General features: G+C 41.5%; 1 protein-coding gene across 1 annotated transcript; it reads left to right on the top strand.

Annotated features, from left to right (window-relative positions):
• Nucleotides 1–6,050: 6,050 nt before the first annotated feature.
• Nucleotides 6,051–15,804, top strand: LOC117852751 (probable serine/threonine-protein kinase SIS8). Its single transcript, XM_034734991.2, has 13 exons — nucleotides 6,051–6,808; nucleotides 7,461–7,898; nucleotides 8,223–8,326; nucleotides 8,494–9,848; nucleotides 10,062–10,102; nucleotides 10,846–10,914; nucleotides 11,862–11,962; nucleotides 13,076–13,154; nucleotides 13,258–13,356; nucleotides 13,445–13,513; nucleotides 14,338–14,387; nucleotides 14,466–14,642; nucleotides 15,046–15,804. The coding sequence occupies exons 1-13, from the start codon at nucleotides 6,275–6,277 to the stop codon at nucleotides 15,158–15,160; spliced, it is 3,231 nt and encodes a 1,076-aa protein (XP_034590882.1). The 5' UTR covers nucleotides 6,051–6,274; the 3' UTR covers nucleotides 15,161–15,804.
• Nucleotides 15,805–15,827: the final 23 nt, after the last annotated feature.

The raw sequence follows: 15,827 nt of genomic DNA, 5'->3' as shown, positions 1-15,827 counted from the left end.
TGAATAAATCAAAACGAAACGACAGCGATGCGCCCGAAGTTAAAGCCTAGATGTTACTCGATAATCAGAACTTACTGAATCGGCCGGAGTTCAAGCTGATGCAGCCCCGCCAACCCGTACGAACTCGTGAAAAGAAAAACAATACCGGCGAAGTCGCCAACTTGAAAGTAGAGTGCGAGGAAATAGTAGATTGTTGTATTGATTTGATGATGTTTACATATCTCTAAAGATGGCTATTTATAGCCTGTTACAACCAATCTCTTAACCGACTAGGACTCTATCTCTAATTTTAAACGAAAATGAATATTTACAAGCATAACTCGTATCGGAGTTGGTCATCGCGCCCCTGTGGGCCGATCCTCTTTTATCTTCGTAATCCACTTTAAGCCCATATTGGCCCAACTGCTCCAGCCTCTCAATCGGCCGATCTCCACCAACTCCATCCGCCGAAATACTGCAGCACCAATCGGTCGATCTCCAACTGTAGCACCAATCGGCCGATTCCCAATCGTGACCTCCTTGCCTCGCCGCATCAGCTAATTCTCTCCCTTCTTGACGCCGATTCCATACGTGTCAAAATCTGGCGTCAACAGAAACAAACCCTCTAAATAAAACAAAAATGACTCGCACAGGAGTCGGAAATGAACTTGGCCTCCATCAGCTAAAACCTGCTCTTCATTGGTCGAACCTCCAACATTTCCAATCGGCTGGAATCCTTTTGCTTGCATCGGCTGACCCCATCGGCTATGCCCCTATCATCTTCCATCCGCTAGGCTTCTATCTTCCTCTATCGGCAATGCTTTTGCCATCATCGGTCGATCTCTTATAACTTTATCGGCTGAGCCCTCTGCAACCCCGTCGGCCGATTCCACTATCCGTTGTCTTTCCACTATGCATCGGCATCTCTACTTCCTTTTGACGCCATCTTTGACGTATGTCAAAAAACGGTGTCAACACTCGAATGAGGAAAATTTACTGTACATCGCAAAAGCTAGTGATACATTACTTGATTAAGGAAATACCGGTAGCATCCTTTATTATCTGATAATAGTTGTGTGCAATTAGTCGACTGATGATACCAAAATATTGGAGGAGCAATTTGAGAAGGTACGGCTGATAGATGGTATAAAAGGTGAAATAGAGGACCATAGTATTAAAATTCTTATATTATGAAATTATTGTTTTGTATCATCAAATATTGTTTACAATTTGTGACTTAATTTCACTGTATGGATATTCGGAATATGGGTAGGAATTAGTCAATGAGAATGTTAAACAGGAGCACAACCTGTTTGCAAGAAATTGCATAGAAAGAAAAGAAAAGGAAAGCCTGATGTGTCTCCAACATTCCACTATTCAGATCTCGGACAGGCAGAGGAACAAGAAGAACTGAGCCAGCAATTCTCAAAAACACACCGCACCATGGAGAATCAATCATTCCAGGGGCACTACTTTAAGACCGCTTTGGTTCGAACTAAGTTAAGAAATCAATCAACAATTCTTCAAACACATTTGTACCGGGGAGAACCAATCTTTCCAGGGGCAACATAAAGCTCCTGGAAATCAGTTTCATTCAAACTAAGTTAAGAATTGAGCCAAACAAGAACCTCTTTTATCGAGGGTTCTAGCGGTTGGTATCTTTTGCAAATAATTAAAATGCAATTTCTTTTACTGGATTTTTAATTGTTGGAAACTTCTCAAATTCTTCTGGCAAGCCTTGCTTTAATGAATCTAAAAAATCCCTCGAATTGGATGGGATTAAATCTGGGCAATGTGGACATTCCTTCCATTCCATTTGAGGCGTTTTAAACTTAAAGTTTCCTATTTATTGAAGACAAATTCCATTATCATCTCACTTCTCATCAATTCCTACAGATCGATCTAGCAATCATGGAATCTATATTATATTTACTAAATCACATGAGTATCTTTCATAGCATTGTACAGACCACCTATATTTTATCATTTTTATTAACAATGGCAGAAGTGAGTAAATTTTATAAGCATATATATGAATATTTGAGATATTTTTTATAATGAAAAATGATGGTAATTTAGATATAGATTAGGAGTTAATTTAGGTTGTTTTTAGTAATATCATATGTGAGAAATTTAGATAAAGATTAGAGGTCACATTACGTATTTTTTTCATAGTAGTTGCGGTGGGTACTTTATGTATATATATTAGGCTAGGATTATTTTCATGATGGCAAAGGTAAATGTTTGTAGAAAAATAATATAATCTAATGGTTCTAATTGTAAATGACGAATAGAATTACTGAATTGATGGCTATATATTCTGATTTTTTTCTGCGCAAAAGAATCTCTAACAAGTAATATAATTTGAGATTTTCTAATATTTATTTTTTTAACGTGTTTTTGTGAGCTTGAGGGCTAAAAAGAATATCTAATTAGTAACAATAAGATAAGATGCTTTGGAATTCATGCTTATGCCATCACAGTTTGGATCTTTCACCTCATTCGCATAGTGTATTGTTCAGGTCGTTATCATACTACCTACACAATGGAACCCAGATCCAGCTATACTCACTGTGGGGAAAAACAAGCTCTTTTACATGCATAATTGAGAATATTTTTGTGCCACTAGGGGATGTTTGGATACAAGGTGTTAAAATTTAGCAGGGTCACATCGGATGTTGGGATGTTTGGATACGAGGTGTTAAAATTTAGCAGGGTCACATCGGATGTTCGGATACTAATTATGAGACTAGAGCTAATTACAAAGCTAATTGCACAAATGGAGTCTAATTCGCGAGACGAATCTATTAAGGTTAATTAATCCATCATTAACAAATTGTTACTGTAGCACCACATTATCAAATCATGGACTAATTAGGCTTAATAAATTCGTCTCGCGAATTAGACTCCATCTGTGCAACTAGTTTTGTAATTAGATTATGTTTAATACTTCAAATTAGTATGAAACATTCGATGTGACAGGTGCTAAAGTTTAGCGGAGTGTATCCAGGCATGTTAACCATTTGTCCGCTCAAGCCTTGTTTAGTTGCCTAATTTTGGTTGTCCAAAATCACTGTGCCAGCATTGTAGCATACTGTAGCATTTCGTTTGTATTTGTGAATTATTGTCCGAATATTGACTAATTAGGCTCAAAAGATTCGTCTCGCAAAGTACAACCAAACTGTGCAATTAGTTTTTTATTTCATCTACATTCAGTACTCCATGCATGTACCGCAAGTTTGATGTGATGGGAAACTTTTTGCATAGTGTTAAAATTTGGATTTTGGGAACTAAACAAGCCCCCAGTGGATGTGCATCTCGTAATTCGTGTTTAAATATACTCGCGACTTGTTTGTCCAACTGTGCCTTCGATCTCTCCCAGGCTGCTAGTGCTAGGCATTTGTCGGATTTTAGCAGGAGACCTCGGCACCTCGCATTCGGCGTCGCGAGGAAGCTTCGTACTAGACTCCAATCTCTGTCCCCCTTTGTTAACAAAAGGCCTTATTTAGCTGCTCAACTTTGGAGTGTTAAAATTACTGTAGCAACATTATAGTGTTTCGTTTGTATTTGTGAATTATTGTCCAAATATTGACTAATTAGGCTCAAAAGATTCGTCTCGCAAAGTACAACAAAACTGTGCAATTAGTTTTTGATTTCGCATACATTTAGCACTCCATGCATGTACCGCAAATTTGATGTGATGGGGAATCTTCTTTTTCATAATGACAAAGTTGGGATTTAGGGTGAACTAAACAAGGCCAAAGTCTCCACGCCCCCTGCTGTATTGTAATTTTTCTCATTTTCTGCGATACTGCGGCCTGGTTTGGTTCACTTGCTTAAATTTAAGCATCCGTCACATCGAATGTTTAGATACTAATTAGGAGTATTAAACGTAGACTATTTACAAAACTGATTACATAAGTGGAGGCTAAACAGCGAGACGAATCTATTAAGCCTAATTAGTCCATGATTTGACAATGAGTTGCTACAGTAAACATTTGCTAATGATGGATTAATTAGGCTTAATAGATTCGTCTCGCTGTTTAGCCTCCACTTATGTAATGAGTTTTGTAAATAGTCTACATTTAATACTTCTAATTAGTATCTAAACATTGATGTGACACTTGCTTAAAAATAAGTAAAGGAACCAAACGGGCCCTGCATCTCCTGTCTGCACTTTATAACTTGACTTCAGCGGAAGAAGAAAAGCTCAGTCAGCAACAAATGTGTGTAGTTCAGCAATCTGAACCAATTTTCTCCGTGAGAACTGAGAAGTTTTGTGATATGACTTTGACGAAAGGCACACAAAATAGGTACGCAAATATACCGTTCACAAGAAGCAGCGACCACAAAGCTTCTTAAGGGGCGGTTGAATCTCCATGCTAAACTTTAGTTACTATCCCATCGAATGTTTAAATTAGGAGTATTAAAGATGGACTATTTACAAAACCCATTGCACAGATGGAGGCTAAACGGTGAGACGAATCTATTAAGCTTAATTAGTCCATGATTTGACAATGTGTTGCTACAGTAACCATTTGCTAATGATAGATTAATTAGGTTTAATAGATTTATCTCGCCATTTAGCTTCTATAATTAACTCATATTTAATCCTCTTAATTAGCCTCCTAAAAATTTGACAAGAAGCGACGAATGGGAGTAATTTTCTTCCGATCGGTACTGGTACGTTTACCGACTACCAAAGACGGGGGGATTAGTCTGAACGCAGAATCTTCAGTGCCACCGTGGCCGCACGAACTTTCCACGTGCGCGTAGCAGGCTCCCTCCCGTCGTACGAAAAGCCCAAACCGCGACGCAAAAATGGGAAAAAGAAAACTACCCGCGTGAAAGCGCCACTACAAACAAGCGGCGAGCCAACACGAGCGCGCACCGAGCCAACCGGGTTACAGCCCGAAAAATTCCACGAGCAGCCCTGCCTGCCCGTCCGACGCGGGCCCACACGCTCGTTGCTGCGCCGGGTGGGTCCCGCCACACGCAGCCACCCCCGCCCACCTGCGTACGCCGTCGAGTCAGCAGCAGCACTCCCCCGCCCGCGCAGCCCACGCACGGGTCCCGCGGCCGCGGGCGCCTCCCCGGGATCCTAGGCCCCACATGGTGGTGGGCGCGCGGCTTACGAGGGGCCAGGCCAGAGCAAAGACCAGTGGCCAACTTGCCTGCCTGCTTGCAGCGCGGCAGGCTGCAGCCCACCCGACCCGACGACGGCAAGTGGGCTGACCGCCACCGGTCCCACCGGTAAGCTACCAGTAGATCGAACGAGAGCAGTGGGTCCCGGCTCCCGCGCGCCAGTCGGTGGGTTGTCCACCGCGAGGTGGGAGCCGAGCCGACTGGGCCCCGCGGCAGCGTCCGAGCCGCTCGCTCGCCTTCGCTTTCCCGGCTCAGCCCCGTCCTGCGTGTCACCCTTTTTGCTTTGCTTTCTCCGTACTAATCACTTCCGCTCGTACACCGGGCAGCCAGGTTAGAGTAACTGCGGAATTGCTATCCAGCTAAAATTTAGCAAGTATAAAAATCTCGAACGAAATTGTTATCTAACTCTCTATCCTATCCGACTCGCCTATCCGACTCGCCAAACTTTCTTTCATTCTTGCCAAACTTCCTTTCAACCCAACATAGCAAGTCAATTTACCTCGTCAAAGTGTAGGTCCTACGTGCAATAATTGTCCAAATGAAGAGTACAAAATGGATAGGCTGTTTTTTTCGAAATAGAGAGGCTGTTGAGTGGATGAAGAGTGTATATTTTAGAAAGTAATCTAGCCTTTGGGATTTGGAGAATGCGAAATGGACAATACATTGGAATAAATTCGAATAAATACGCCAGAGTCTGTTGGAGATGCCGTCACGCAGGCGCCACGTAGTACGTCACTGACTCGTGGGGCTGTTCAGGCGTGGCCCTACTTGTCATCCGAACAAGGCGTGGAGTCACCAGCCGCCAGCCGGGCGCCTTTCCGCATTGATTACTCGCTGCCCACCAATCGCAGTCGAGCCCGGAATTTTTTGGTTTGATCAAGGCTAATTTGAGTTACCCGCTTGCGTCAGCTCGTCGTAGGAGGAGTAAGAAGCGGCAGCCGGGAGAGCAAGCAAGCAAGCGGAGGCGGCAGCAGCCAGTTGCAGCGGGCGAAGCAAATTAACGGGAATAATTTAATGCGGCTTGGGGTGCACGCGGGCAGGTCAATCCTCGCACTCCACCTCCTGCCCGCCCCCGCATCCGTAGCCATGTTGGATCCACCGCCCCACCACCGGTAGCTGCGGCGGCGGCGGCGGCGGGCGCGGCGGAGGGATGAAGAACTTCCTCAGGAAGCTGCACATCGGCGACTCGGCCGGCGGCGACGGCGCCTCGGTACATCCCCCGCCGCCAACGAAGAAGGGCGGCGGCGGCCGCGGCGGCGAGCACATGCACGCCTCGGGGTTGTCGGGCTGGCTCAGCTCCGTGACCGGGCGGCCGCACGCGCCGCCTCCGCCGCCGTCCTTGCCGGAACCTGCTGCTTCTGCTGCTGCTGCTGCGGCGGCGGCGGAGGTGCAGGCGGAGGAGTCCGCGTTGGCGACTGCGTTGGCTTCGTCGATTGAGGAGAGGAGGGTTGCCCGGGAGGAGGAGTCACGGAAGGAGGCGGAGGACGAGAGGAAGCGGGAGGTGGAGATGGAGAAGAAGGAGAAGCAGAAGGCGGAGCTGGAGGACTACCACATGCAGCTAGCTCTCGAGATGAGCGTGCGGGAGAACCCGGAGGCGATGCAGATCGAGGTGGCCAAGCAGATCAGCCTCGGTTCATGCCCGCTCCAGAGCTCCCCCGCGGAGGTCGTCGCCTTCCGATACTGGGTACTCAGCATCTCCATCCCCACCTCTCCATCCTAGTATCTTCTACTGCGAGATTGTTCCCTTACTGCGATGGGATCTCACTTGTGCTATGTTCATGCAAAATGGACGTTAGAGACGAAAACGAAATTGGCCTTCATGTATGGTATCGATCATGGTAGTGTTCTTCTGATAGACGTTGAACTCTGTCCTAGAATGGAATGGGGTATCGAACCATGGGATAGTGTAGGTATGTAACTTAGCTCGTTATGGTATATATGCTCATTTCCTTTTCTGGTATATCTGAAATTATGGTAGTCCGGAATAACACACCTTGGATTGGTCTGCCATTCATAATCCGATCAACCTTTTCTTTTTTGAGGATGAGGAAAACAAAAGTTAGTCCATGATTTTGTAGTAGTGGTTTAGGGGTTTTCCACCATAATGAACATCTGGCTTGCTTTGTAGAAGCTACTGGCTACCCATGCTTTTGTAGGAGGCGCATGTGCAATGCCCTGAAACACTCAATCAATAGCCTAGAATTAGCAGCAGCGACCAGCCACCATTAGATGTTCTCCTTCGTCAGATATTGTAAAGAAGTAAAATCTCCCTATGTATTTGTGACTCTTACCATTTTCTTACTTCCTCATATGGTAGATTTGTTCGTGCTTCACAGAGTTTCAATGCCCTTAGCTACGACGACAAAATTTTGGATGGTTTCTATGACATTTGTGCCACTGGGAATGAGGCCACATTATCGACCATACCCTCTCTGATGGAACTGCAAGCACTGCCTCTTTCACATGGAGCCAAAACCGAAGCTGTATTGGTCAACAGAGCACTAGACTCTGAGCTTGTAGCGCTGGAGCAGAAGGCATTTATAATGACTGTGGAGTTTCGCTCGAAAAATTCAGAGTTTGTTGGCCGCAGTTTGGTTCAGACTCTAGCTAATTTAGTTTCCGACCACATGGGTGGACCATTTGTTGATCCAGAAAGCATGCTGTTGAAGTACCGTAATATGAGCAGCACATTGAGAGCTGGTATAAGAAGTGCAGTTATACCGCTTGGGCAGCTAAAAGTTGGTTTGGCTCGGCACCGTGCTCTGCTTTTTAAGGTCAGTAACAAATCGCATTGTGGTCAGCAATCTGAGGAACATTACTTTTGTTGTTATGAAATCTGTCATAAACAATAAGCCCTAGAGACGCAGTCGTTAGTGGCAATCATTTTGAAATGCAATATCTTTCCCTGCTCAGTACAGAATCTGACATGTTCAAGAATGTTATCCTTGTTTAGTTAGTAGCATAAAACCTGACTTCATTTTTGTTATGCACTCAGCTCAACTCATGACATACTTGCATCTAGGTGTTAATGCTTGCAAAATTGTTTGTTTGTGGTCTTTCAGTATTTTAATTTCTATTCTCTGCATACTTGCATCTAGGTGTTGGCAGACAGCCTTGCTGTTCCTTGTCGACTAGTTAAAGGAAGGCAGTATACTGGATCAGATGAAGGAGCTTTGAACATTGTGAAATTTAATAATGGAAGGTACCGTGCTTACCAACTCCTTGATGGTAGAAGTTATCTTTTTTAGTACTTGGGTATTAAGGATTAGGATAGGTTGTCCAGATTTCTGATTTCAACCCCTTGTTTTAGCAATGGGTATTGCTTTACATTTAATACATTACCATCTATAATGTCCCACATGTTTACAGGGAATGCATTGTTGATCTCATGATAGATCCTGGCACTCTTGTTCCATCAGATGGTGCCGACCTGGGTAGAGAAGTGGAAGACAGCTTATTCGTCGATGATCACCATGACAGTAACACTCAGTTGGTTTCTTCTTTCAGTGAAGCTTCAAGTTCCATTCATGGTTCATTTGAAAATGAATCACTTGAAAAAGGATTGACACCTACCAATGCTGGGCATTCTGGTCCACATGGAGCAATAAATGCCCAGACTGACAATGACGTATCTGGATCTGGGGTATCGAGTTCATTTGAGGAGCTATCAGTTAGCACATATGCAAGTGAAAATGTGCCAATTATTCATGAATCTAATGCAGATCATAACATTACTTCAGAAGGAAAAGATAAGTCGATCGCATCAAATATTTCGTCATCAAGTTCGCCTCCATCTTCTGAGATGGGCAGTACTCCAACTGTACGCAGGAAGAAAGTGAAAGATGTCTCGGAGTATATGATTAGTGCCGCAAAGGAGAACCCCCAGTTAGCAGAAAAGATCCATGCTGTATTACTTGAAAGTGGAGTTGTGCCACCACCTGACTTGTTTTCAGAAGAATCTAAGGAACAACCAAAAGACCTGATTGTTTACGACACATCTGTATTTCAAACGAAAGATGAAATGATAAGGACAATGAATGAGCTTGAATCCACAGCACATGATGGTTCTGGTGGCCATGGTCCTTCATTGCCACATCATCCTGGACATGAGCTCAAGATTGTTCCTTATCGGATGCCTCTTGACCTTAAGCCTGTCCAGGGATTGGGTGTTTACCATCCGTTTGATTCCCGGGATAATGCTGCTCCCTCTATACCTCTGTATGAGCCATCTGCACCTCCCCAGGAAAATCCATTGCAACTCATAAAGCAAATGCCTGTTACAGCTGCTGCTGTTGCGACAGCTGCCGTGGTCGCATCTTCAATGGTTGTTGCTGCAGCTAAATCTAACAGCGATATTAAGTTAGATGTGCCAGTTGCAGCTGCAGCCACTGCTGCTGCAGTTGTTGCTACTACTGCTGCTGTTAACAAGCAATATGAATACCTTGATCCTGGTTGTCAATTGCTTTGCTTGCCAAGTTCATCAAATAAATCAATCCAAAAAGGGAAACATGACCTATTGGATAATGATCAGCTGGAAACAAATCATGGGCAGGATAATGCCCTCAAGCACGAAAAGGATTCGGTTCAAGAACCTCACGAAGCTGAGCGAGTTTCTGATAGGTCAACTGGGACAGAGAGTGCAAGATCTGAGATTACTCTAGATGATGTTGCAGAGTTTGAAATTCAGTGGGAAGATCTTACCCTTGGAGAACGTGTTGGGCTGGGTACAATTCTCTTTATTTTTGCAAATTCAATTTCTTCATGGCTCAGCTTGTATAATTCGACTATCAATTTATTTGCAGTGTTACTGGCTAAAGATGGCCATTCCTAATCCATGGCTTTTCTTTACTGGAAATAACATAAAACATACTTTGAAACACGAAATCACGCTGCCTTGTATTTCCAATGCTGTTCTGACTTGCTTCTTTTATCTACAGGATCTTTTGGAGAAGTGTACAGAGGTGAATGGCATGGAACAGTAAGTTCTTCATCTACCTTGTCTTAAATTACAATGAGTCCAGGTTGGGATAATAAGCCTAAACTTATGGTAGAATGAGATCCAATGTAACAAAGAAAGATTAGGTTCTATAGGATAATACATGCAGAAACAAAATGGCCCCCGCTATTTCACCTTGTCAAAATTTAGAACACTTTCCATTCTTTGTTGCAACTGCATAGGAAGTCCTTCACTCCTTTTTATAGGAACACTGAACACCACCTAACTGAGGTGGCGCTAAATCATGTTACAAGTTACAGCTAGGCATGTGGCTGCAAGCCTGCAATAAATCATATTTCTTCAATTTTGTATCGGTGTACCACAACAATATACGGACCCATATGTAGCTTTGGTACTAACCTTGACTGCCTGAGGGGGTATTACTCTTCTATATATCAACATGGGATCCACATTTAAGTCAATCTAGTAGTCATCAGCGTGCGTTTGAACAATTTCTTAGCCAGTTCATTCTCCCTAAAAAAGGTTTCAGACACATTGTAATAGTTATCACAATTATATTGTTATTGTGTATCCCCACCTAAACTAGATGCTTGGACTTGAAAGTGAAGAATGTTAAAACTAAAGCAACTAACCTACAAATGATTGATTGATTAACTTAAACAGAGCTCATTTGTTTCACTCTGTGCACAAATGGTAAAAAATGTATACCATTTCTATATTTGTGCTGCTGCTGTTGCATCATAGCAATTTGCTTCTCTGTGTAGGAAGTCGCTGTCAAGAAATTCTTGCAACAAGATATTTCAAGTGATGCTCTGGAAGAATTTAGAACTGAGGTATATGAATTTTCGCATTTAAATAGGCTACAAAATGGAATACTGCTAACTTTATAATGAAAGGATTTATTTTCTTAATCTATGTGAACCAATAATCTTTAGACCATCAGACAGTTGAAGAATCTTGAGCTTGTCAGACAGTTACATAGATATGCAGAGCTTACATACCATCCATTTCAGTAAGGTTGCATTTTGCGCTAAATATTGACCAAAATTGACATGGGAAGAGGCAATAAAAGGAGATTTGAAGGGATGGAATATACCCAAAGATTTAGCCCTGGATAGGAGTGCTTGGAAAACAGCTATTCATGTGCCCGAACCCTGATTTGTGGCTCTTGTTGGGTTTCAACTCTAGCCTACCCAACTTGCTTGGGACTGAAAGGCTATGCTGCTGCTGCTGCTGCTGCTGTTGTATTTGACTAGTAATCCCAAATCCGAATAGCAACAGTTTATTATAGTCCCCTAGGAGCTTAAAATGACTCAGCTTCTGTATCGGTTAGAACAGGCAACCTAATAATTGGTGTTGGGATATTTTTAATCGTCAGTATGATTTACTCAAAAAAGGTTAAAATTTGTATTGGCATGTCTTACGTATTCAACACAAGATGGTGTTATAATAAACCATGCTGTGTTGATCTGCCCAGTTTTAGAAGTAGACCATGAAAAATTAATGAAGACAATTAGCTGACTTGAACACAGAACTATTCTTTTTGTTGTTTTAGTTTTGTGCTCTCTCATCTGAAATAAATCTCTTTTTATAATGCTGGAAGCAAACCTCAAAAACAAAAAAAATTTAGCATTTGGCACATGAAAGTGAAATGAGTGAATTAGACATTTAGAAACTATTACATGATTATATCTGTCGGCGCGTCTACATTATAATGATTAATTTGGACTCTTTGCCAAAATTTTCATGTTTATTTATAAGACTATTTTTTTCTGTTTAGTTTGGAATAATGAGAAGATTGCGTCATCCTAATGTTGTTCTTTTCATGGGGGCTGTCACTCGCGTACCTCATCTTTCCATTGTGACTGAATTTCTTCCAAGGTACCTTTTTGCATCCTTGTTGAAATTTTATTTAACTTTTTGAATCTTCAACTACTTCATGGATTATAATTACAGCACCAATCTTTGTTAATTAATGCTTGATCACCTTTTTCTTAAGAAGTGTGTTCTATAACTATAAAAGAAGAATTTAATGGATGTAACATGTGTAGTTTCCTATATAGATACTACTTTTGTGGTTAAATTAATGAATCTTCCAGAGTAAAAGAAGGTGATAAGATTTTGCAATCTCAAAGTTACTCTGTTATTACTTGTGGTGGGGGTGTAAAATCATCAAGTCCTCTAACTGGAGTACTCAACCTACAACACTCAGCCAAAACTCTACACCCTTTGCTTCTGCCGTCCTTCTGCTCCTCTATTCAGTCCTCTTCTTTCTCCCATGCTGATTTTTTTGTTACTTTTACTTGATAGTGTCCATAGATTTTTTTTTTTGACAAGCTGATCCCTCTCGTATAAAATATGGAAGATTTTACTTTTACTTGATTGTCCATAGATTTTGTTACTTTTACTGGAGGAAGATTTTCTCCTCTATTCATCACCATTGATTTTTTTTTGACAAGCTGATCCCTCTTGTATAAAATATGGAACTGTCCATAGTTCGCATTTAAAATTTCTGCTGGCCCAGCTTGGTCAAATGGCATTCCCTTTGAAATGGCCAAAGTACTCTTCCTAGAAAGTAGTTACTGGGGAATCAATCATTTAACCTCAGCCTCTCACGTGCATTGAATTTTCTCCTCACATTTATACAAAAGCACCGATGCACTGCTTATTGTAGAGTATTGGAATGGTGCAGTAAAACGCTTCTAAGAAAAATGGGAGGTTGCGCCCATAGGTGCCAGCAAGTTGCCAAGTTTACACTGTAGTTAACAGTAAATATAGAAGATGATGTATAAGAATAGTTAAAATAGAAACACATTTTAGGACCTCAATGACAGTACAAGATGTAGGCATTTATGGCTACATATGCTTTATTTGCTAAAGCATTATTCAGGTATAGGTTATCAGGGCTGTAAATCATTATGTTTTATCTTTTTTTCCCTATACAAGTTGACTTGCATAAATGCGCAATTGCTAACTGTAGTATTGGCAATGCAGGGGTAGTTTATTTCGGTTGATCCATCGGCCCAATAACCAGTTGGATGAAAGAAGACGTTTAAGGATGGCACTTGATGTGGTATGCCTAAGTTAATTTTTGTTGTGTTTCATTCATATTGAGAACTTTGATCTTGAGAACTTCGATCTATTCTTTTCTAATACTTGGTCGTTGTCTGCCACAGGCTCGTGGTATGAATTATTTACACAATTGCACCCCTGTCATAGTTCACCGAGATTTGAAGTCTCCAAATCTACTTGTTGACAAAAATTGGGTTGTGAAGGTAATAAACTGGTCCATAAATGGTGGCACGCTTTGGACCTTGGGCGTTTCTAGATATATAACAAAATTATGACTTGCCTTGTGTTTAGGTTTGCGATTTTGGTTTATCACGTATAAAGCATAGTACCTTCCTCTCCTCAAGATCCACAGCTGGAACAGTAAGCTTGCATGATTATGTTGAATCAAACATTTCCCGTTCCTTATAATAAGAAATTTTGTTCTTGACACCAAGTTTAGATTTAGCTTGCATGTTAGTTCTGCTCATTTGTAAGACTCATTTCTATCGCATGTTGTGCGAATATATATGGGATACCTCTCAATGGTAGGAAAATGATGAAATGCTTGCTATTGACTTTTATTTTAGCATTCAGATTGGTATGTGTAGCTAGAGGGGCTGGGGCATGCAATCGTGTTGGTCAGGGCTAGAAGTCTATTTTAAACTAATCGTTCATTTTATATTGAGATAAATCTAAACTTGCACGTCTGATCCTTCTATTGATCATGCCATAATTTACTCTGTTAGATAATTTGAGGGATTGGAGAGGATTGTTAGATTCTGAAACATTTGATGAAATATTAAGTTGTGTAGCTAGAGGGGTGGGGTAATCATGCTGGCCAGGTCCAGAAGCCTTTTTAAAACTCACAATTCACTCTATCTTGATATCAACGTAAACTTGCACATGCGATTTGTCTTTTCGTTATGCTTTAGTTTACTCTACAAACTATATTTTCATTCAGGTCATCATGTGAGTACGAGGATGAGTTGGATTGGAGAGGATCATTAGATTCTGAAACATTTACAGTATTTAGCCAGTTCCTGATTTTCCCCCCTTTATCTATTAGAAGTTGGAACTTTGATGATGTCATATCAGCAGTCTTTTATAAGCTTTTGCATGTTTAATAGATTTTCTTAGTCAAAAACTTCTGCTTTAGGCTAAATACTTCCAGAAGCTGCTAACTGTCTGTGCTACATCAAATGCAGGCAGAGTGGATGGCACCAGAAGTACTTCGAAATGAACCATCAGATGAGAAGTAGGTTTTTTTACATGTTGCTCTCTTTGATTCGAAATGGTTTTGTGATTGATGAATGCCTTATCCATTTGTTTTCAGATGTGACGTTTTCAGCTATGGGGTCATATTATGGGAACTTTGTACATTACTACAGCCATGGGAAGGTATGAATCCCATGCAGGTTGTTGGAGCTGTTGGTTTTCAGCAACGGCGACTTGATATTCCAGGCAGTGTGGATCCTGCTGTAGCAGAGATAATCAAGAAATGCTGGCAGACGTTAGTATGCTTTAACTCACTGGGCTGCAATAGATTTTTAAGATTTATACTGTGTTACAATTTTTGTGAGGCCTCAAATGTGTAGTTATTTACTTAAACAATTGCGTCATAAATTGGTAAATTTTCTGTCACATAAATACTACCATGAAATAGTGAAAGTAAAGGTGACTTCTGGGAACCCCCCACATTCAGTTTATGCTTCATGAGAGTATATCGTTTGAAAAGTTTAACTGTGTGAAGAGATAAAACATAATATTTTGCGATGTCCTGAAAAAAACAACTATTCTGAAACACTTAGTTGCATTTTCTTTAAATTGAAGCATGGTACTTTTCCTTGTCTTTATCAATCTTTTTATGCGCCTACTTAGTTTCTCAATTCTGTTTTGCATACTGTTTCATGCAGAGATCCGAGGATGCGGCCATCATTTTCAGATATCATGGCTGCTTTGAGACCATTGCTGAAAAACATGCCTGCTAACCAACCTACCAGAAAGCGGACACAACAAATAGATGATTAAGAATATGGTGGTCAGTATCAGCTGACGGCACAAACCAAAAAGAGAGTGCATTGGTCTGTCTTGCCTTCCTGGCTTCAAGCGTGGTCATCTGTAACTATTACCATTGTTTTGTACAGTACGCCAAATGCGTTTCTGATGAAAAACAGGTGAAATTTTGGTCCCTTTGCCCTCAAAATACACCCTTTGGTCCAGTGAAGCCAGCAGAAACTGTCCATCTGCCGAAAGCCAACCCAAATAACACAGTTCAATGTAACAAAAAGAAAAGAAAGGGGAAAGAAAATTGGTCAAGGTTGCTGCACAATAATGTCGCGGGCACAATGGTGTACTGGAGCCAGAAGTCGACATGCCAGGTAACCAGGTCCATCGTCTTGGCCTTACTTTTGTTAGTCCCCAACCTAATGGAGAATTCATCTTTAAGGCCATCTTTAAGGCCCCATCAAATTGTAATCTTCTTTGACAGAAAGGTCGTTTCGCCCTTAGCTTCAATCTTGAAGAATCTCACTTGCAGGCTCTTGTGTATATCAGTCTCGACAAATTTGATGTAATTGACAATTAGATTACAAAAGGAAATCTGTTGTTTGTACTTAAAATCATCATTCTTTACGGGGGAGGAGATGTTGAGCCTCTCTTCTTTCCTCTTTTTATTTGTTTTTCTTTTGAGTTTTGA

Source organism: Setaria viridis, chromosome 4, assembly GCF_005286985.2.
Source record: "Setaria viridis chromosome 4, Setaria_viridis_v4.0, whole genome shotgun sequence".
NCBI classification, from domain to species: domain Eukaryota; kingdom Viridiplantae; phylum Streptophyta; class Magnoliopsida; order Poales; family Poaceae; genus Setaria; species Setaria viridis.
Note: the sequence above shows the minus strand (reverse complement) of the source record. Positions and strands in the feature narration are given on the sequence as shown.

Excerpts from the sequence above, each read along its gene's own strand:
- LOC117852751 (XM_034734991.2), top strand. The coding sequence starts at position 6,275 with ATGAAGAACTTCCTCAGGAAGCTGCACATCGGCGACTCGGCCGGCGGC. Across the intron at positions 10,915-11,861 it reads TGGAAGAATTTAGAACTGAG|TTTGGAATAATGAGAAGATT; the intron begins GTATATGAATTT and ends TTTTCTGTTTAG. Across the intron at positions 11,963-13,075 it reads GTGACTGAATTTCTTCCAAG|GGGTAGTTTATTTCGGTTGA; the intron begins GTACCTTTTTGC and ends TTGGCAATGCAG.